This window comes from Mya arenaria, chromosome 14 (genome assembly GCF_026914265.1).
Source record: "Mya arenaria isolate MELC-2E11 chromosome 14, ASM2691426v1".
Lineage (NCBI taxonomy): Eukaryota > Metazoa > Mollusca > Bivalvia > Myida > Myidae > Mya > Mya arenaria.
The window spans coordinates 12,469,460-12,490,292 of NC_069135.1; the positions used below are offsets into that span (position 1 = coordinate 12,469,460).

At 40.2% G+C, this 20,833-nt stretch overlaps 1 protein-coding gene across 1 annotated transcript; it reads right to left on the reverse strand.

Annotated features, from left to right (window-relative positions):
- Window positions 1-15,570: 15,570 nt before the first annotated feature.
- Window positions 15,571-19,102, reverse strand: LOC128216704 (WSCD family member CG9164-like). Its single transcript, XM_052923350.1, has 4 exons — window positions 18,888-19,102; window positions 17,515-17,873; window positions 16,982-17,263; window positions 15,571-16,587 (listed from the first exon to the last, which is right to left on the reverse strand). The coding sequence occupies exons 1-4, from the start codon at window positions 18,899-18,901 to the stop codon at window positions 16,193-16,195; spliced, it is 1,050 nt and encodes a 349-aa protein (XP_052779310.1). The 5' UTR covers window positions 18,902-19,102; the 3' UTR covers window positions 15,571-16,192.
- Window positions 19,103-20,833: the final 1,731 nt, after the last annotated feature.

The window sequence follows — 20,833 nt, forward strand, 5'->3', positions numbered from 1 at the left end:
TATTGTGACATTAAATTGAATTCGGAACTTTCACATATTTTTGTTTATGAAAATGCTTTTAAATTATTGAACAGTACACAGTCTGACCCGATCACTTGTGTTGTTTTTTTGAAATGTGTGTCTTATAATACGGCTTTTTTCATCGACAGATGTATCTAGTGGTGAAGAGTTACTTTCCACACCGAAAATCTCGCCGAGAACAAATATAGGCTCAGTCGTCGACGGCAGAAGCTCCAGCCGAGCATCTGAAACAAAAAGGGGGATACTACATCACTATCATCAGTGTGTGTATATACCACGTGATAAATTACGTCATAAATGCTACGTCGGAACGCAACATTTTGCTTAAAATGAAGACTTAAATCAAAGATAACTTTTCTTTTACAACACCATTTTAAATAAAACAAAAGACAGTCTATGCCCCGCATTTGTTTTACTACCGAAATTTGATAAGATCATTAGTTTCATCAAACACTTCGACAAACCTGTTTCCAAATTAATGTTTTGACAGTGCTCCGTCAGACAGCCGTATTGTGAAAAGGTTTGTCGAAGTGTTTTAAGAAACTAAACTCCCAATCAAACTCTGGTAAAAGACCGAAGGCAGGGCTCCTTAAGAGGCGTAAACTGCGCTGTGTTTCATTTAAAATGGTGAAGAAATAGTGGAGAAATCTTTGTTTAAAGTATTTTTTCAAATTAAAATATTGCCGTCCAACTTTTAGTTGCCAGTCTAGTACTGCTCTGGTATTTAAAACAAACAACGCTTTATGGTATCATTATGCCGCACGTTTTCTTTTTTTCAAAATAAACGATCATCACTTTAGCGTGTGGCTCATTTAAATAAACGCCATTTCTATGTTCCGTTCGACATGCAGCACCAGCGTGCCCCAGCTCTGACATGCAGCACCAGCGTGCACCAGCTCTGACATGCAGCACCAGCGTACCCCAGTTCTGACATGCAGCACCAGCGTGCACCAGCTCTGATATGCAGCACCAGCGTGCCCCAGTTCTGACATGCAGCACCAGCGTGCCCCAGCTCTGACATGCAGAACCAGCGTGCCCCAGCTCTGACATGCAGCACCAGCGTGCCCCAGCTCTGACATGCAGCACCAGCGTGCACCAGCTCTGACATGCAGCACTAGCGTGCCCCAGCTCTGACATGCAGCACCAGCGTGCCCCAGTTCTTACGCTTGCCATCATATTCCATATGGTACGAGTACTCGAGTTCTATAGGGTTTCTATTTATTTCAGAGATATGTAATACACCTATTAGATGTAACTGGTTCAACAACATTTGTTAAGTTTAAGATGTGGTAAAATATTGAAATTAAGGAGAAACTGAATGTTTTGCGAAGTTAGATCTCCTTTAGTTATAACTTTGTTGTACCATTGGATAAATGACGTCGCACCTACCCACAAAAAGCCACCCTACCCACGAAATACACAACGCTAAGAAACGTCGAACACTCTACTATTTACAGATACGACGTCTAGGTAAAGGGAATTCTGTGTCACAAATTCCATCGTTATAAAGTCGGATATACTGTCTGACCAACCGGTAATATGACATTTCAAAATATAAATAACGAAAAACTGTGTAAACCTGAGGCCGTCATTCCAGGAAGAATCTTGGCAGAGAGCGTGAGCTCGAGAGTTTGGCCGATGTGAACGTCATCAACGTCTCCACAATCCAGGTCTAACGTCGTTTCATCAGGAGGCCAGCCACCAACACAGCATACTATTGGGTGGAGCACTGTGCACTTACGTTCCATAGCGATTTGTTTATAAGGAGCGTTTATATCCAAAATTAAAAAAATATATATTTATAATAAAATACATTACAGATCTACTTTATATTATTTTTAAGAATATTGAAATAGAAAATAACTTACTTAAAGTACTCAATAGACTTAAGAAGAACTTCATTGTTTGGCGTTTTCGCTCTTGCAGAAAAAAGTGCCGTCTGGTTGTAACAATATCTCTTAAAACCGGGCGAATGAGATTTCAATAATTGTCTCTTTTTAAGATGAAATAAAATATGTTAAAAGCTGCTTCATAGGTTTATCTATTAAGAACACTTACTATACAATTAATATTTCACGACATACTCAAAACGACCAACTCCAATCTCTTCTGCGTTACCTGACATGAAGTTATCTTGGCTGACCGCTAGACATGGAAGATAGCTCCTTCGGAAGCTCAAATTACACCAACAGTTTCTGATTTGTAGAGATTGTTTTTTGACAGTAATGATATTAAAGTGCAATACTGTCGAACTTATGTCACCGGGCGAGCAAAATATGCAGCCAGACTGGGGCTCGATCCCGGGACCCTTCGCTAACAGGACGAGTACCCCACCGACCGAGTTACCGCTTCTCAGCACCGGTATAGGTAACGATACCGTGACATTCTTCCCTGCCAAGTTTGAATTTGTCCCCTGAATTTCCAGAAAACGTGGTCTCGACGAAATCACGGGTAGGATATTGAGTATTAATACAGTCATGGTCCCACGTTGGGCGCCATTTGTCGCAGGGTCAGAAAAATGTGCAGCCAGACCTGGGCTCCAAACCGCGACGCCCCACTATCAGGACCAGTGTTCTGCCGACCAAGCTACCAATGCGTGTCATTGTCTTAGTGTTAACACTTTGACACGCGTAGAAGATGCCTATCCCATCATAAAAAATCGGGCAAATTCTATCAACACATCACTTTTTCAATTACTGACTACAAATTAACGTTTTACATGTATTGCCATTGGTACTTTGTTTGTATGTTTGTTTGTTTGTTTGTTTGTTTGTTTGTTTGTTTGTTTGTTTGTTTGTTTGTTTGTTTGTTTGTTTGTTTGTTTGCTTGCTTGCTTGGATTTATCTAGGTCTGTCCGGGTCCATTGACTGCATTATTGCTTGACCCGTCGTGACGCCATCACGGCTTAAATTGTGTATAGATGTCATAACATGAGATAGAAGTGACTGTAATTCTCAGTCAAAACCAGATACAAGAACACTTGAAGAAAAAGAGACCCAGTGGCGATACCCTAGCTCTTTGCGAATATACCTTTTGGTTTTTTAACCTTGATTGGTGTTAACCGCCGATACACGGGGAACAACTTTTTGTGGTTTAACCAGCACATTATTTTCCCAGTATTGCCCTTGCCGAACGTTAAGCAAGGGCTTTACTGGTAAAATAGTTAAACGTCGTTCGGTTTGAACTATCGACCTGAGCTATCGAGAGGGTGCATTGGTACTACTGCATGTATATGTAGTTTTTGTTGCATTTCTATTCTGAATATATAATGTTTTGTTATTTTTGTCGAGTTAATTAACAATTTTGTGTTTTAATAGCTCATAGATGCATTTGCGAAATATTCCTTTAAACAAAACTGCCTTGTACTTGTAGGCTATAGCTGATACTCGCATCAATCATTTTCCTCATGCTTGATGATTGAGCCGCTTACCTTTGCTGATGATTGAGCCGCTTACCTTTGCTGATGATTGAGCCGCTTACCTTTGCTGATGATTGAGCCGCTTACCTTTACTGATGATTGAGCCGCTTACCTTTACTGATGATTGAGCCGCTTACCTTTGCTGATGATTGAGCCGCTTACCTTTGCTGATGATTGAGCCGCTTACCTTTGCTGATGATTGAGCAGCTTACCTTTGCTGATGATAGAGCCGCTTACCTTTGCTGATGATAGGGCCGCTTACCTTTGCTGATGATTGAGCCGCTTACCTTTACTGATGATAGGGCCGCTTACCTTTGCTGATGATTGAGCCGCTTACCTTTGCTGATGATTGAGCCGCTTACATTTTTTGATGATGGTACCGCTTACCCTTGTTGACGATGGTGCCTATGTCCAGAGCCAACATGCTTGAGAGTAGACAAGCTTGAAAAGGTTTCCCTTCCGGTGTAATGACTGCACGGTCCTTCAATATTGAATAGTTGTATGCCTTTTCAACTGATATCACCTACAAAGACATTCCCACTTCCTTGGTGAGGTCGGGAACGAACGATAGTTTACATGTACATGTGCCTTGGTGAGGTCGGGAACGATCGATAATTTACATGTACATGTGCCTTGGTGAGGTCGGGAACGAACGATAATTTGCATGTACATGTGCCTTGGTGAGGTCGGGAACGAACGATAGTTTACATGTACATGTGCCATGGTGAGGTCGGGAAAGATCGATAATTTGCATGTACATGTGCCTTGGTGAGGTCGGGAACGATCGATAGTTTGCATGTACATGTGCTTAGGTGAGGTCGGGAAAGATCAATAGTTTGCATATACATGTGCCTTGGTGAGGTCGGGAACGATCGATAGTTTGCATGTACATGTACCTTGGTGAGGTCGGGAGCGAACGATAGTTTGCATGTACATGTGCCTTGGTGAGGTCGGGAACGATCGATAGTTTGCATGTACATATGCCTTGGTGAGGTCGGGAACGATCGATAGTTTGCATGTACATGTGCCTTGGTGAGGTCGGGAACGAGCGATAGTTTACATGTACATGTACCTTGGTGAGGTCGGGAAAGATCGATAATTTACATGTACATGTACCTTAATGAGGTCGGGAACGAACGATAGTTTACATGTACATGTACCTTAATGAGGTCGGGAACGAACGATAGTTTACATGTACATGTGCCTTGGTGAGGTCGGGAACGATCGATAGTTTACATGTACATGTGCCTTGGTGAGGTCGGGAACGAACGATAGTTTACATGTACATGTGCCTTGGTGAGGTCGGAAACGAACGATAGTTTGCATGTACATGTGCCTTGGTGAGGTCGGGAACGATCGATAGTTTGCATGTACATGTGCCTTGGTGAGGTCGGGAACGAGCGATAGTTTACATGTACGTGTACCTTGGTGAGGTCGGGAACGAGCGATAGTTTGCATGTACATGTATTTTGGTGAGGTCGGGAACGAGCGATAGTTTACATATACGTGTGCCTTGGTGAGGTCGGAAACGAGCGATAGTTTGCATGTACATGTGCCTTGGTGAGGTCGGGAACGAGCGATAGTTTGCATGTACGTGTGCTTTGGTGAGGTCGGGAAAGATCGATAGTTTGCATGTACATGTGCCTTGGTGAGGTCGGGAACAATCGATAGTTTGCATGTACATGTACCTTGGTGAGGTCGGGAGCGAACGATAGTTTGCATGTACATGTGCCATGGTGAGGTCGGGAACGATCGATAGTTTGCATGTACATATGCCTTGGTGAGGTCGGGAACGATCGATAGTTTGCATGTACATGTGCCTTGGTGAGGTCGGGAACGAGTGATAAATTACATGAACATGTACCTTAGTGGGGTCGGAAACAAGCGATAGTTTGCATGTACATATACCTTGTTGAATTCGGGAACGAGCGATAGTTTACATGTACATGTACCTTGGTGAGGTCGGGAAAGATCGATAGTTTATATGTACATGTACCTTGGTGAGGTCGGGAACTAACGATATTTTATATGAACATGTACCTTGGTGAGGTCGGGAACGAGCGATAAATTACATGAACATGTACCTTAGTGGGGTCGGAAACAAGCGATAGTGTGCATGTACCTTGGTGAGGTTGGGAACGAGCGATAGTTTACACGTACATGTACCTTGGGGAGGTCGGGAACGAGCGATAGTTTACATGAGCATGTACCTTAGTGGGGTCGGAAACGAGCGATAGTGTGCATGTACCTTGTTGAGGTTGGGAACGGGCGATAGTGCACATGTACCTTGGTGAGGTCGGGAACGAACAGAAGTGTACTTGTACATGTACCTTGGTGAGGTCGGGAACGAATAGAAGTTTACTTGTACATGTACCTTGTTGAGGTTGGGAACGGGCGATAGTGCACATGTACCTTGATGAGTTCGGGAACGAACAGAAGTTTACATGTACATGTACCTTGGTGAGGTCGGGAACGAACGCCTTTGTGACGTCGAAAGGGAACGGAGGGTTACATGTACATGTACCTTGGTGACGTCGGGAACGAACGGCAGTATACATGTATATGTACATTGGTGACTTCGGAAGAGAACGGAAGTTTACTGTACATGTGCCTTGGTGACGTCGGAAGAAAACGGACGTTAACATGTACATGTACTTTGGGGACGTCGAAAGGAAACAGAAGGTCACATGTGCATGTACCTTGGTGACGTCGGAAGGAAATGGAAGAGCAGATGTACATGTACATGTACATTGGTGACGTCGGAAGGGAACAAAAGATTACATGTACATGTACATTGGTGACGTCGGAAGGGAACGGAAGAATACATGTTCATGTACCTTGGTGACGTCGGAATGGAACGGAAGTATATATGTACATGTACCTTGTTGACGACGGAAGGGAACGGAAGGTTACATGTACATATACCTTGGTGACGTCGGAAGATTACATGTACATGTACCTTGGTGACGTCGGAAGGGAACGGAAGGTTACATGTACATGTACCATGGTGACGTCGGAAGGGAACGGAAGGTTACATGTACATGTAACTTGGTGACGTCGGAAGGGAACGGAAGGTTACATTTACATGTAACTTGGTGATGTCGGAAGGGAACGGAAGGTTATATGTACATGTAACTTGGTGACGTCGGAATGGAATGGAAGACTGCATGTATACGTATTCCGTACACGTACCCGTGCAAGTAGCGTTTTGCAACCTTTTTATAAAGACTTTGTACATGAAATGACCATTAAAATGCAGCAATAATAACGAAAAGTTACCCTTATCTCATTAATGACTGTGTCCTCACGCTTTTCATCGTTGACAACGACCTCGACCTTCAACGCCACCCGGGGGCGTGGGATTGTCATTGTCAATTCGGCAACGAATGGCTCGCCACGAATTATCGTGGCAGACGGTTCGAAAGCAAAAGTTGGGTCCGCAGTTGAAACGTTTGTCTGGTGATGGATAATATTATTTACTAATACATTCTCTTTCGTATCCAGTAAGTGAGTGTCGACGGTAGGCAGTTTTTTTAACAATATTTAAAGGGACTAGACACCAGATGATTCCAAAAAACGGCAATTAAAGTATTTCTTAAATCAAAACTACAGATGTCAGTACCAGCTAGTGTGAGTCCGATAATACATCACTTTACCTGATTAAAATAATATTTTGTCGCTGTCTCAGCTGCATTGACCAGTTTAAAAAAGCGCATAATGGTTTCCCAGTTTAGTGTGTATATTTAGCATGTAAACGTCACGCGATTAGCACAGATACATATACCTACGCTTTTTAAAAAAAAAATAACTGGGATTTACGTGGTAGACAGACACAGTAAATTTTTGAATCGGAAAAGTAGGCAAAAACTTCGAAAGATACATGTGTCGTATGTAATGTGATAATTAAGATTCAATGCGTTGTACACAAAGATATCAATTTTATGTTTCACAATTTTCATTTTTTTCTTGCAGTTGTATCATCTGGTGTCACGCCCCTTTTATATTGTTATAGGAAATAATTTATATCAAATGTTACGTTTGACCGTAAAATAGATTTATAAATGTTTCAATCCCAACCGAATAATATGGTTTGCGCATATTAAAGCTTCTTAGATTGATTTTTGTTTCTATTGTTTGGGTAATAAATAAAAGCATTACTTATATGGGATGCATGACATCTATCTTGCTATAATGCACTTAAATAATAATAATAGTTTCGATACAAACATTTTGCTTCACATCGTGCACATTCACGCGGCATTGGGAAATGTAGACGAAATCCTTGCCGTTTTCCGTGTGGACCAGTGCACCGCTTAGCCAGTACGCATCTCCGTCAGAGTTATTCGCTCCCAGGGCCACGAGCACCACTTCATACGTGACGTTCATTTCATAGACACCGGGCATATCATTGTTCCCTGGACTGGCCGTCACATTTCTCGCATACAGAGTGGCTCGTGTGTTGTATTGTACGATACTCTATGTGTAATTAAAAACGTCGTAATAAAGTACATGTACACAAATATAAATCAATCAATTTAAGCGATGTATCCTTAACATGTATATTTACGTGTATAAAAAGTAACAATCATTTTCATGTGCGAAAACATTTACGCCTATACATTTATATACATCTAGTATTGTGACATTAAATTGAATTCGGAACTTTCACATATTTTTGTTTATGAAAATGCTTTTAAATTATTGAACAGTACACAGTCTGACCCGATCACTTGTGTTGTTTTTTTGAAATGTGTGTCTTATAATACGGCTTTTTTCATCGACAGCTGTATCTAGTGGTGAAGAGTTACTTTCCACACCGAAAATCTCGCCGAGAACAAATACAGGCTCAGTCGTCGACGGCAGAAGCTCCAGCCGAGCATCTGAAACAAAAAGGGGAATACTACATCACTATCATCAGTGTGTGTATATACCACGTGATAAATTACGTCATAAATGCTACGTCGGAACGCAACATTTTGCTTAAAATGAAGACTTAAATCAAAGATAACTTTTCTTTTACAACACCATTTTAAATAAAACAAAAGACAGTCTATGCCCCGCATTTGTTTTACTACCGAAATTTGATAAGATCATTAGTTTCATCAAACACTTCGACAAACCTGTTTCCAAAATAATGTTTTGACAGTGCTCCGTCAGACAGCCGTATTGTGAAAAGGTTTGTCGAAGTGTTTTAAGAAACTAAACTCTCAATCAAACTCTGGTAAAAGACCGAAGGCAGGGCTCCTTAAGAGGCGTAAACTGCGCTGTGTTTCATTTAAAATGGTGAAGAAATAGTGAAGAAATCTTTGTTTAAAGTATTTTTTTTCAAATCAAAATATTGCCGTCCGACGTAGCATTTATGACGCGATTTATCACGTGGTATACACACACTGTACTCTCCAAGTAAACATTACATTGATTAGGTTGAACGTTGTGTGTTTCTTTGCTGTTGCTGTTATAGGTTCACTGTTTTATCGTTTAAAGATTAACGTGTATGGGACGGACTTACATTTGAACGCGTTTACTTTTAGTTGCCAGTCTAGTACTGCTCTGGTATTTAAAACAAACAACGTTTTATGGTATTATTATGCCGCACGTTTTCTTTTTTTTTCAAAATAAACGATCATCACTTTAGCGTTTGGCTCATTTAAATAAACGCCATTTATATGTTCCGTTCGACATGCGGCACCAGCGTGCCCCAGCTCTGACATGCAGCACCAGCGTGCCCCAGCTCTGATATGCAGCAGCAGCGTGCACCAGCTCTGACATGTAGCACCAGCGTGCGCCAGCTCTGATATGCAGCACCAGAGTGCCCCAGCTCTGACATGCAGCACCAGCGTGCCCCAGCTCTGACTTGCAGCACCAGCGTGCCCCATTTTTGACATGCAGCACCAGCCTGCCCCAGCTCTGACATGCAGCACCAGCGTGCCCCAGTTCTTACGCTTGCCATCATATTCCAAATGGTACGAGTACTCGAGTTCTATAGGGTTTCTCTTTATTTCAGAGATATGTAATACACATATTAGATGTAACTGGTTCAACAACATTTGTTAAGTTTAAGATGTGGTAAAATATTGAAATTAAGGAGAAACTGAATGTTTTGCGAAGTTAGATCTCCTTTAGTTATAACTTTGTTGTACCATTGGATAGATGACGTCGCACCTACCCACAAAAAGCCACCCTACCCACGAAATACACAACGCTAAGAAACGTCGAACACTCTACTATTTACAGATACGACGTCTAGGTAAAGGGAATTCTGTGTCACAAATTCCATCGTTATAAAGTCGGATATACTGTCTGACCAACCGGTAATATGACATTTCAAAATATAAATAACGAAAAACTGTGTAAACCTGAGGCCGTCATTCCAGGAAGAATCTTGGCAGAGAGCGTGAGCTCGAGAGTTTTGCCGATGTGAACGTCATCAACGTCTCCACAATCCAGGTCTAACATCGTTGCATCAGGAGGCCAGCCACCAACACAGCATACTATTGGGTGGAGCATTGTGCACTTACGTTCCATAACGGTTTGTTTATAAGGAGAGTTTATATCCAAAATTAAAAAAAATATTTATAAATAAAAAAAACATTACAGATCTACTTTATATTATTTTTAAGAATATTGAAATAGAAAATAACTTACTTAAAGTACTCAATAGACTTAAGAAGAACTTCATTGTTTGGCGTTTTCGCTCTTGGAGAAATAAGTGCCGTCTGGTTGTAACAATATCTCTTAAAACCGAGCGAATGAGATTTTTATAATTGTCTCTTTTTAAGATGAAATAAAATATGTTAAAAGTTGCTTCATAGGTTTATCTATTAAGAACACATACTATACAATTAATATTTCACGACATACTCAAAACGACCAACTCCAATCTCCTCTGCGTTACCTGACATGACACGAAGTTATCTTGGCTGACCGCTGACCTTCGGAAGCTCAAATTACACCAACAGTTTCTGATTTGTAGAGATAGTTTTTTGACAGTAATGATATTAAAGTGCAATACTGTCGAACTTATGTCACCGGGCGAGCAAAATATGCAGCCAGACTGGGGCTCGATCCCGGGACCCTTCGCTAACAGGACGAGTACCCCACCGACCGAGTTACCGCTTCTCAGCACCGGTATAGGTAACGATACCGTGACATTCTTCCCTGCCAAGTTTGAATTTGTCCCCTGAATTTCCAGGAAACGTGGTCTCGACGAAATCACGGGTAGGATATTGAGTATTAATACAGTCATGGTCCCACGTTGGGCGCCATTTGTCGCAGGGTCAGAAAAATGTGCAGCCAGACCTGGGCTCCAAACCGCGACGCCCCACTATCAGGACCAGTTTGTTTGTTTGCTTGCTTGCTTGGATTTATCAAGGTCTGTCCGGGTCCATTGACTGCATTATTGCTTGACCCGTCGTGACGCCATCACGGCTTAAATTGTGTATAGATGTCATAACATGAGATAGAAGTGACTGTAATTCTCAGTCAAAACCAGATACAAGAACACTTGAAGAAAAACGAGGCCCAGTGGCGATACCCTAGCTCTTTGCGAATAGACCTTTAACCTTGATTGGTGTTAACCGCCGATACACGGGGAACAACTTTTTGTGGTTTAACCAGCACATTATTTTCCCAGTATTGCCCTTGCCGAACGTTAAGCAAGGGCTTTACTGGTAAAATAGTTAAACGTCGTTCGGTTTGAACTATCGACCTGAGCTATCGAGAGGGTGCATTGGTACTACTGCATGTATATGTAGTTTTTGTTGCATTTCCATTCTGAAAATGTAACGTTTTGTTATTGTTGTCGAGTTAATTAACAATTTTGTGTTTTAATAGCTCATAGATGCATTTGCGAAATATTCCTTTAAACAAAACTGCCTTGTACTTGTAGGCTATAGCTGATACTCGCATCAATCATTTTCCTCATGCTTTCGAACATTTTATGCTTGTATAATGTACACTAGCGGGTCCAGGGGTGGGTGCCGTCGTTGCCAACACTTCTAAGTGTAAAAGAACGAACCGTGGGTGCATCTTTATTGTGTCATGGGACAACGATTATCATATATAGCTTCATATCACTCGGGAAAACGGGACGAAACTGATAGATTCCGAAACTCATAGGAAATATACAAAGGATGTATTTACCACCTAGGGAAAGAGTAGCCTCTCTTCAACCTGTCCTGAAAATAACATATACCTGGGACAATAATTAATTCACGGAATGCCTTATGTATGGATTAATCGTTAATCTATTTATTTAAAACATATCTTATTATTAGTTAATTCGTGTAAATCAAAAGGGAACTTCTTGACGAAGTTGGAAAAGATTAAAATAGTAGGAAATAGTGTCTTAATTTTTGTAAGCTTTGGGCATAACATAACATAGAACTATCTCTGTGACAAGAAATTATTGCATGAAGAATCTTATGCAAATGTGAACTATTTTTTTCAGCTCTCTGCGAAGGGATAGGGCTGACAGCGACTCGAGTGAGTCCGAGGTATACCAATCTGAAGCGGTGTCCGGTACTTTCATCTTCCTTTCTGAATACAATGCGCCATGTTAGGACTCTCAGTCGTGTGATTTTATTTCTTTAAACCCATTTTATGTGACCTATGATCGTGTTTCACAACGACCAGTTTTGACGGTTTATTATTTAACATACCTAATTGCTGCTATGGTCGCATTGTGTAAATTTGTATTTTCATTTATGGCATTAAAAGATTATGAATATTTAATGCTGCAGGGCATTGTTAGCAAACAATCTCATGTTTCCGAGAATTCCGTCATATTTCTTTGAATGGCATATTTCTGGCATGTATGTATCGAGTTTTTTCGAAACATGTCGAACAAAGATACGCATCGAGGTAACGATTCGCTACCCTGCTAGTTGTACTACATGTAGTATTCAATTTACAAAACGATTCTCTTTCTAAAAAATGGTCTATTTCAATAGAAAACGCTCATCTATATTCAATGGACAGGTTGATTTTTTTGTCGTTATTAATTAATACAAGTATGGCAAAATGTGTATAAAAACAAAACAATGAAATATATTTAAGCCAGTTAATTTAAAATAAATAAAACGTACATATGTAAAGAATGTAAGAAATTTAAGATATTGCCTTTTTCACGTTTCATACTTTTATGAAACAGTCGAATTAATCAGTATACAGTATAAATTTTGTATTGTAAATATGTAGGAATAATAAATTACTATATTATTGTAATCTCAATTCTACATTAAACCAGAGGCAAATGATCCATAAACATTTAACATGTATTATGTATGTGCAATACTGTAGTGGTATATATCTTTGATATATACACAGTTGCAATTTAATAGGCGTATGCAAATATTTGTCTCGATAACTTGTTTTTTTGTTTCAATATTTTCCTCTATTCAGGTTCATTTTATTCTATATATCATTTTTCCATTACATTGTAGTTGTATAACTTGTCTGCCTTTGTTGTCTGAGTAAAGCGTGTCTTAGAATTTATGGAATAAAGAAAGTTGAAAGCTAGTATTTATATGATTTACGATTTTGGGGCATTATATGAACGCCTGCAATTATTACAGCAATGGTACTAAGTATTGCAGTTTTCAATGTAGCATAATTGTACTACTTATTATTTAAAACGCCTTGCCTGTTGAACAATTCATGAGTATACAATGTATGTGTATTAACCTCCTTGGTTCAATTGTCTTATTCTTTGTTTTGTTATTAGAAGACGCGGGTTGTTTGTATTACACAGGCAACTCATTCTTATTTTATCAAAAATAAAATGTCATTATTATTTGTTTTCATAGTTTTATTAAACTCGTCAATTTAGCAAAGCAACCCCTGAAGTCACAAGAAATAAGTCGTAATAAGTGTTTGAAATGATTGCAATAAATATTCAAATCAATTCTGCAATGAGTCGTACACGATGGAGTGCATACCATCTTCAATTAATCAAAGCGCTGATAGCGCTGTATGAACAGGGTTTTATACGGGTTTTCACCATTATGATTTACGATCATGTGTGTATTAATAAGGTGTTGATATGTTGCACAGTGCAATCTAAAAGTCCGCGTGTAAAACAACCATAGGGGCCGGCCCAGGTTTATTGAAGCATGATGGTAAATGAAAAATTAATATTTTATTGACAATAAAATTAATGTCGCTGTGCAAGAAGGCAAACAATGATGCAGAACGTAACCAATCCGAGCAGAACTCCATCATATGGTGTTATATACATATGAGTATATATATACTAATCAAACTTTACTCAATAGAAAGAATTTGCCTATGTTTGCCTTGTTATTCACAAAACAACTTCGAAAATAAAATAGATTAAAGATAAATGGTTTCTTAATTAAAATGAGGAAAAATTAAATAATTTCAAACAATTGTAGATATATATATACATCATATAAAGTTAGCATAAAATCTTTAATTTTAAAACTTTTTTTCCTTCATTGTCTATATGGTCAGCAACTCTCTTCTATTTCTATATCGTCAGGTAACTCGTCAGCACTTTAGCACGTTTGTTATTCCCACGTGGGCTATCACATGATGTTTTAAGCAGGGAAACTATGTGATAATTGAGATCAATGAGAGCATTGTTGCTTTCTAGGTCATTCCAGGTTTTAAGAGGAGAAAACATTTGTTATTCCTAAGCGAGAGTGGGTCTATATGTCCAGGTTACCATATGTAGCAGTTAAAATTCAAACAACAAACACAGTGTTCTTCAATATCTCTATATTCAACATTATCGAATGTAGATATAAAATCGGAGCGTCATGAAAATATAAATATCAACAACCATAAGATAATGAATCATAACATGTTTATAAGTAAACAGTCTTATATCTTATACCAGGTATGATTTAATCGTGTGCAGTGGCAGATTAAATTAAATGGCTAAAGCATATAAAACACACATATAATACAAGCGATTACAACAACAACAACACAGTACATCATAAAACAAAACATTGACATGGAACTTACTGATATTATCAAACACTCTTACTCCCTCGTACTCCCATGGTGACTTTTCTTATCTATGCATGTTATCATCAGTAACCAAACCCACATATATTAGTATATGGAAAGAGGCTAAAAGAATATCACGGAACTGCCATTCTCGGTTTAAATACAAAATCTGCTGATGTCGTAAAAAAACATGACAAAACTAAATAAATGCAGCTGAATGAAATAATGATCATTCCAATCCATTGCTAACCCAAGACAAACACAAAAGACTACAAATGCAAATCAATACTAACCATCAGAACATCAGATTCCAAGTAAAACAATCAAGTTTTCTAAAACAAAGTAAAACAAACATCTCTGTAGACTTCAAATGTGCACGACAATCAATCAAGCTTGGGTTTCCCGCTTCTTCTTTACAAAGGCAAGGCAGAGAAATCTGATTAACTTACTGCATAATCTCATTACAGGATTATCTCTCTTCGACTGTAAATTTACTTGGCTTCATCATTGTGTCACGTGATTGAATGATGCGCTTAGAGTGGATATTAATTCTTTGTTTACGTTTCGATGTTCATTCATCTTTTGGTGCAGGGATACTACTTTAATGTTATCTTTATCTAAGTTCAACAGATTAAATCATTTAAATAGATATTGCGTTATGAGTGCTTCTTGCTTTGTCAAATCTACCTCGGTTATTTAAAACATAGCTTGCAATTAATATAGTCTGCACTTTCTCAAACTATATTTTTGGTGGTAAATCGGCTGGCGATATTTGTTACTATTAATAGGAATTTTCTGTTGTGAGTGTCGAGTTTGTGGCTACACTGAACAGGGTTGATACAACCCTGTTCAAAAATCAATGTATACACACAAATTCTTATAAATAGCCAGGCGCATAGCTGACTACGCAATTACACAGTTGCGTAATGAAATTTTGACATGTCAAATTTTTTTCATACCCAAACCCCCGAATTTTTCAAATAAAAACCCAATATGGGGGTAGGGCATGAAGGGGTTAATAATTTATGCTGTCCGTCATTGATCTGCGTTATCCCAAATTGGCACTAGCTACCCGCTTGATAGCGTCATACAAACTCAATCTCGAAGGTATTTTCTCTTTTCGGCACCAGTAAAAAAGGCAGTATTTGAAGACGTCATGTGCAGTTTTCTTTAATCACACCATACAATTCGGTAACTAAACCGTTTGTGGAAGTTTGACCAATCATTCATGCAACCTTTTTAATTTAGTTTTCAGATCATTTGTAATGAAAACATTTCCCCTTTGCTGAAAGTCAGTGTTTTGGGATTTTAAGGACACTTTAATGTTGATGTTGGTTTAACAAATTATAATTGGTAGCGGTTAGATTTATAAAATATAATGTTCTTTCTCTCTTCTGGTAGATAAACAGCCGTGTTCGTTTCCCAGTTTTAACTCGGAACCCTATTGACGTCACCAAATTTCTCCGTCTGTGGCCAATATCATTTTCCGAAGTCCCAGTAACAAACATGTTAAAGACAGGCTGTATGTGTTACGTCGACATGTCCATGCAAAATTTTACCGGTTCTTAAATAAATAATCTTTTCAGGTCAAAACCATGGGTGGATCCAGGATTTGAGGGGGCGTAATTGTGTGGCGCAACTGTGCATACGCCCCCTCTTCACCGATACGGAATTTATAGGCTGTTAATGTGATTGCCAGTGTAAAACAACAATCGAAATAGTTCACCTTATTTAAGGCATAAGTCGCATTATACAAAGATGTAGTTTCTCTCTCCGCTAGTGTAATGACGTTGATGTATTTGTAAAGAGATCGTCATTGTCTCCCATCCAAATAATGCCGAATTTGTCTCTCAGCTGTTTTGACGTTTCTGCTATGCTAAGGTTTATTTTTGCCTGCAGCGGTCGGTCGAACAGCTCCACGAGGCTGCGTACGCGAGTCCATTTCCGGCTCGGCCTGTGGAAACTACCCTCGCCGCACTGCACCGCGCACCTTACGTCTGCGTCACTGACGTTAACGTGAAGGAAGGCAAGTAAGTGGTGGAGCTCCCCATAAACGTCCCGACGGATGCGCGAGTAGAGGACCGGAAGTAGCGCGCCCGTGTAGTTGGTCAGCCAGTAAGCGTTCATGTCCCGCCACCAGTCCAACAGCTTCGGCTGACTGTGCCGCCAACCTAGTGAAACGAATGGTGTCATATTAGATACGATATGATATCAAAGACCATTTTCAGCAAAATAGCGATCAATATAGGAGAATCAAATGATTGATTCTTATTATCGTGCGTCCAATCATATTTTCGCGATTTTGCATCCCATGAAGCGCGCTTTTATTTTAAATTTACATTCCGCCTTTCATGTTACTTTATTTTTGCGATAATAATGATTTTGGTTGCAATTATTTTCGCGTTCTTCCCGAAAATATCGATATATTTTTAATACACAGGTCTTTCTTGCGAATCACCGCCTACGTCGACCGGCTCATGCAAAATGAGTGCAAATTTTGTCATACCGAAAAAAACAACAAACAAGTGCAAATGCAATGTGTACGTATGCACGTCATGTACGTACGTGAGTTGTTTTTCATGAACGCCTCCTCTGGAACCGTCTCCATGTGCCAGAAGTACATGTTGGCCACAATAAACTCATACGGGTTGCGCACCAGCAGCACCGCGCGATCAAACTCGGGGATCACCTCCGGCAGTCGGTCCACGTACGTCCTCTCGAACGCCGGGTCCGGTAGGTGCGCCTTAACCAGCAGGCAGCGCTTACGGTCCACCTCGTGCGCGCACTCAAACGGAAAGCCATGGTCTCTCAGCTCCTTGTCACAGTACAGCCCAGTCGTGCAGAACCCTGTCGAATACAAAACGATAGCAATAAATCACTTACAAGTTCTGGAAGGTGCAACATAATAGGGAAGACCTTGACGTGTAGTGTGGAAGCAAGATTTAGTTTATATTTCACCTGGTAAGACATGTCAATCTAACGTCTATATGTTATCACAATTAAAGAAACCACAGCTGAAACGTCACACATATGATTGTGGTGCTTGAATTGATTAATCAATTAACTTTCAATACATTTCCTCTATGTCAACCACGTACCCGTGGCTTGCTGAAGAAGGTGGCGCACCCATGTGTTGCCGGCCCGCCAGGGACCCACCAACCCCGTGAACGCCAGCTCCACTGGAGACAGCCGGATGTCGCCCGATGGCCGCTCCCGACACCAGTGGTTGCTCCCTGCCTTGTTTCCGTCAGTAATGTCTTGTAAATCGGATATCACCGTCCGAGGGAATGGGGTCACCCACTGGCGGAGACGCTCTGCTTGGGTCTTAGGGTCGCCCGGGGCCCGAATGGACCGGAATGCGTCCAGTACAATGGAACGGTCGGTAAGGGAACGCTCGTTTGTCAACCACAACCAGAGAAGTCCAAATGATGTCAGAAACACTGACAACAACCACCACCTGAAATATTTTGTTTATACTTAAGTGCAACTTAACAATAATCCATGGTGGTATTGTTCAAAAGGGAACAACAGAGATAAGTTGACTGTTCGATCATTTTACATTGCTCTGGAATTTGAAATTATACATCATTTTTGGAAACTCATGAAGCAAAAAAGAAAATACACACAAGTGGGGAAGTGTTACAAGAATGCCTTTTTAGTTTTTATTATAAGAATACTATGTCTTCAGTTGTATTTATTGTTTGACTTTCGTATCTTAAAACTAGGGGCGGACCCAGGATTTGACGTTAGGGTGTTTACCTTGGGACTCATCATAATTAAATCAAACGCGCCGCGGTTCGCAAGCGAACGTTCGTTTGCATTTTGAAACACTGTTTAACATTGATTTGGCAATGACCACTAGTGCATAAGGGGCGATTCCTGCCCCTCCCACTTAATGTGTGCAACAGCCAAGGGCATAGCTAGCCGTCTATTCACGTGGATTCATAGTGTGCTACGAGGATTTGGGGACATGCACCCTCGGAATATTTTGAAAATCGTGGTGCATTCTGGGCGTTCTGAGGTGCTAAAGTACTAAAAAATGGACAGTTTAAGGACCATGTAGTCGAGTAAGCATACTGCAAATTATCTGATTTTTTTGTTTGAATCATGTGGACTCAGTCACGTATTCGCGTATGGGCAGCTACGCAACTGACAGCTGTCCAAGGGAATATAACAAATAAAATGTGCATACATTACATCACAATGCAATATCTTAGACGTTCGATAGCCAAAGTGTTACCATGTTTAGAGCCTGTATGTATAGTTCTGGCTTCCATAACGTTGTTGATATATTTATTTTTTTGATGTTTACAACACATTAAACACATCCAAAAATATATATAACGTGTTCGCTGAAGTTCTTTAGCTACTGTATGTGGTGTTCGGAAGATTAACATTATTTTGGAGAACGCATACTAATAACCTAAAATAAATATTTATAGCATAAGTTGATGAAATAACCTGTACATACCTTGTTTTTGACATTCTGTTAGCGCCATTCCTGTTGTTATTGCAGTGTTTCCTTTACATTGTTCAATAATCTGTCTGGTCAATGATTAGGTTACGTCACACACATACTCATGCAGTTAAATTAAGTGAACTACTTGTGTTTACATACCAGGTAACACATATTGGCTTGTGACAGGTATGCTTTAAACCGTATCCTCATGTACATAAATACTCCGCAGTTTAAACACTATACATTATACTTCCGTTAAAAGGTAAGGTTACACTAAATATGGGATATCAACAGGGCATTTTACCAAGTTAAAGGCCGAAAGGTTCACAACTTCTTGTATTAAACGCTGTAGGCAAAAGTATACACACCAGTTACTGATGATTAAAATACACATTTGCATTAATCTTTGTGCAAGCACGGTACTATTAAATAGCATACAGTGAGTATAAGACAGTGAATCAATGGAGTGTTGAGAATGAATCAATAGAGAACAAGCAACCGAGGGCTGAGGCTGCGTCAATGGAGATCAACCATATCAGAGTTGAGACCAAAACATGGAGAATAACCGAGCCAGGGTTAAGACAGAACCATGAAGAAAAACCATACCAGAGTTGAGACCGAACCATGGAGATCAACCATACCAGAGTTGAGACGGACAATGGAGATCAACCATACCAGAGTTGATACCGAACCTTGGAGAATAACCATACCAGAGTTGAGACCGAACCATGGAGAACAACCATACCAGGGTTGATACCGAACCATGGAGATCAACCATACCAGAGTTGAGACGGACAATGGAAAATAACCACACCAGAGTTGAGACCGAACCATGGAGATCAACCATACCAGAGTTGAGACCAAACCATGGAGATCAACCATACCAGAGTTGAGACCGAACCATGGAAAATAACCATACCAGGGTTAAGACCGAACCATGGAGAACAACCATACCAGAGTTGATACCGAACCATGAAAAATAACCATACCAGAGTTGAGACCGAACCATAGAGATCAACCATACCAGAGTTGATACCGAACCTTGGAGATCAACCATACCAAAATTGAGACCGAACCTTGGAGAATAACCATACCAGAGTTGAGACTAAACCATGGAAATCAACCATGCCAGAGTTGATACCGAACAATGGAGAATAACCATACCAGAGTTGAGACCGAACCATGGAGATCAACCATACCAGAGTTGAGACCGAACCATGGAGATCAACCATACCAGAGCTGAGACCAAACCATGGAGATCAACCATACCAGAGTTGAGACCGAACCATGGAAAATAACCATACCAGGGTTAAGACCGAACCATGGAGAACAACCATACCAGAGTTGATACCGAACCATGAAAAATAACCATACCAGAGTTGAGACCGAACCATAGAGATCAACCATACCAGAGTTGATACCGAACCTTGGAGATCAACCATACCAAAATTGAGACCGAACCTTGGAGAATAACCATACCAGAGTTGAGACCAAACCATGGAAATCAACCATGCCAGAGTTGATACCGAACAATGGAGAATAACCATACCAGAGTTGAGACCGAACCATGGAGATCAACCATACCAGAGTTGAGACCGAACCATGGAGATCAACCATACCAAATTTGAAACCGAACCTTGGAGAATAACCATACCAGAGTTGAGACCGAACCATGGAAATCAACCATACCAAAGTTGAGACCGAACCATGGAGAATAACCATACCAGAGTTGAGACCGAACCATGGAGATCAACCATACCAGAGTTGACACCAAACCATGGAGATCAACCATACCAGAGTTGAGACGGACAATGGAAAATAACCACACCAGAGTTGAGACCGAACCATGGAGAGTAAACATACCAGAGTTGAGACCGAACCATGGAGAATAAACATACGACGATTAAGACTGAGTCAATGGAGTGCAAACATACGAGAGTTGAAACTATTTCAGAAGA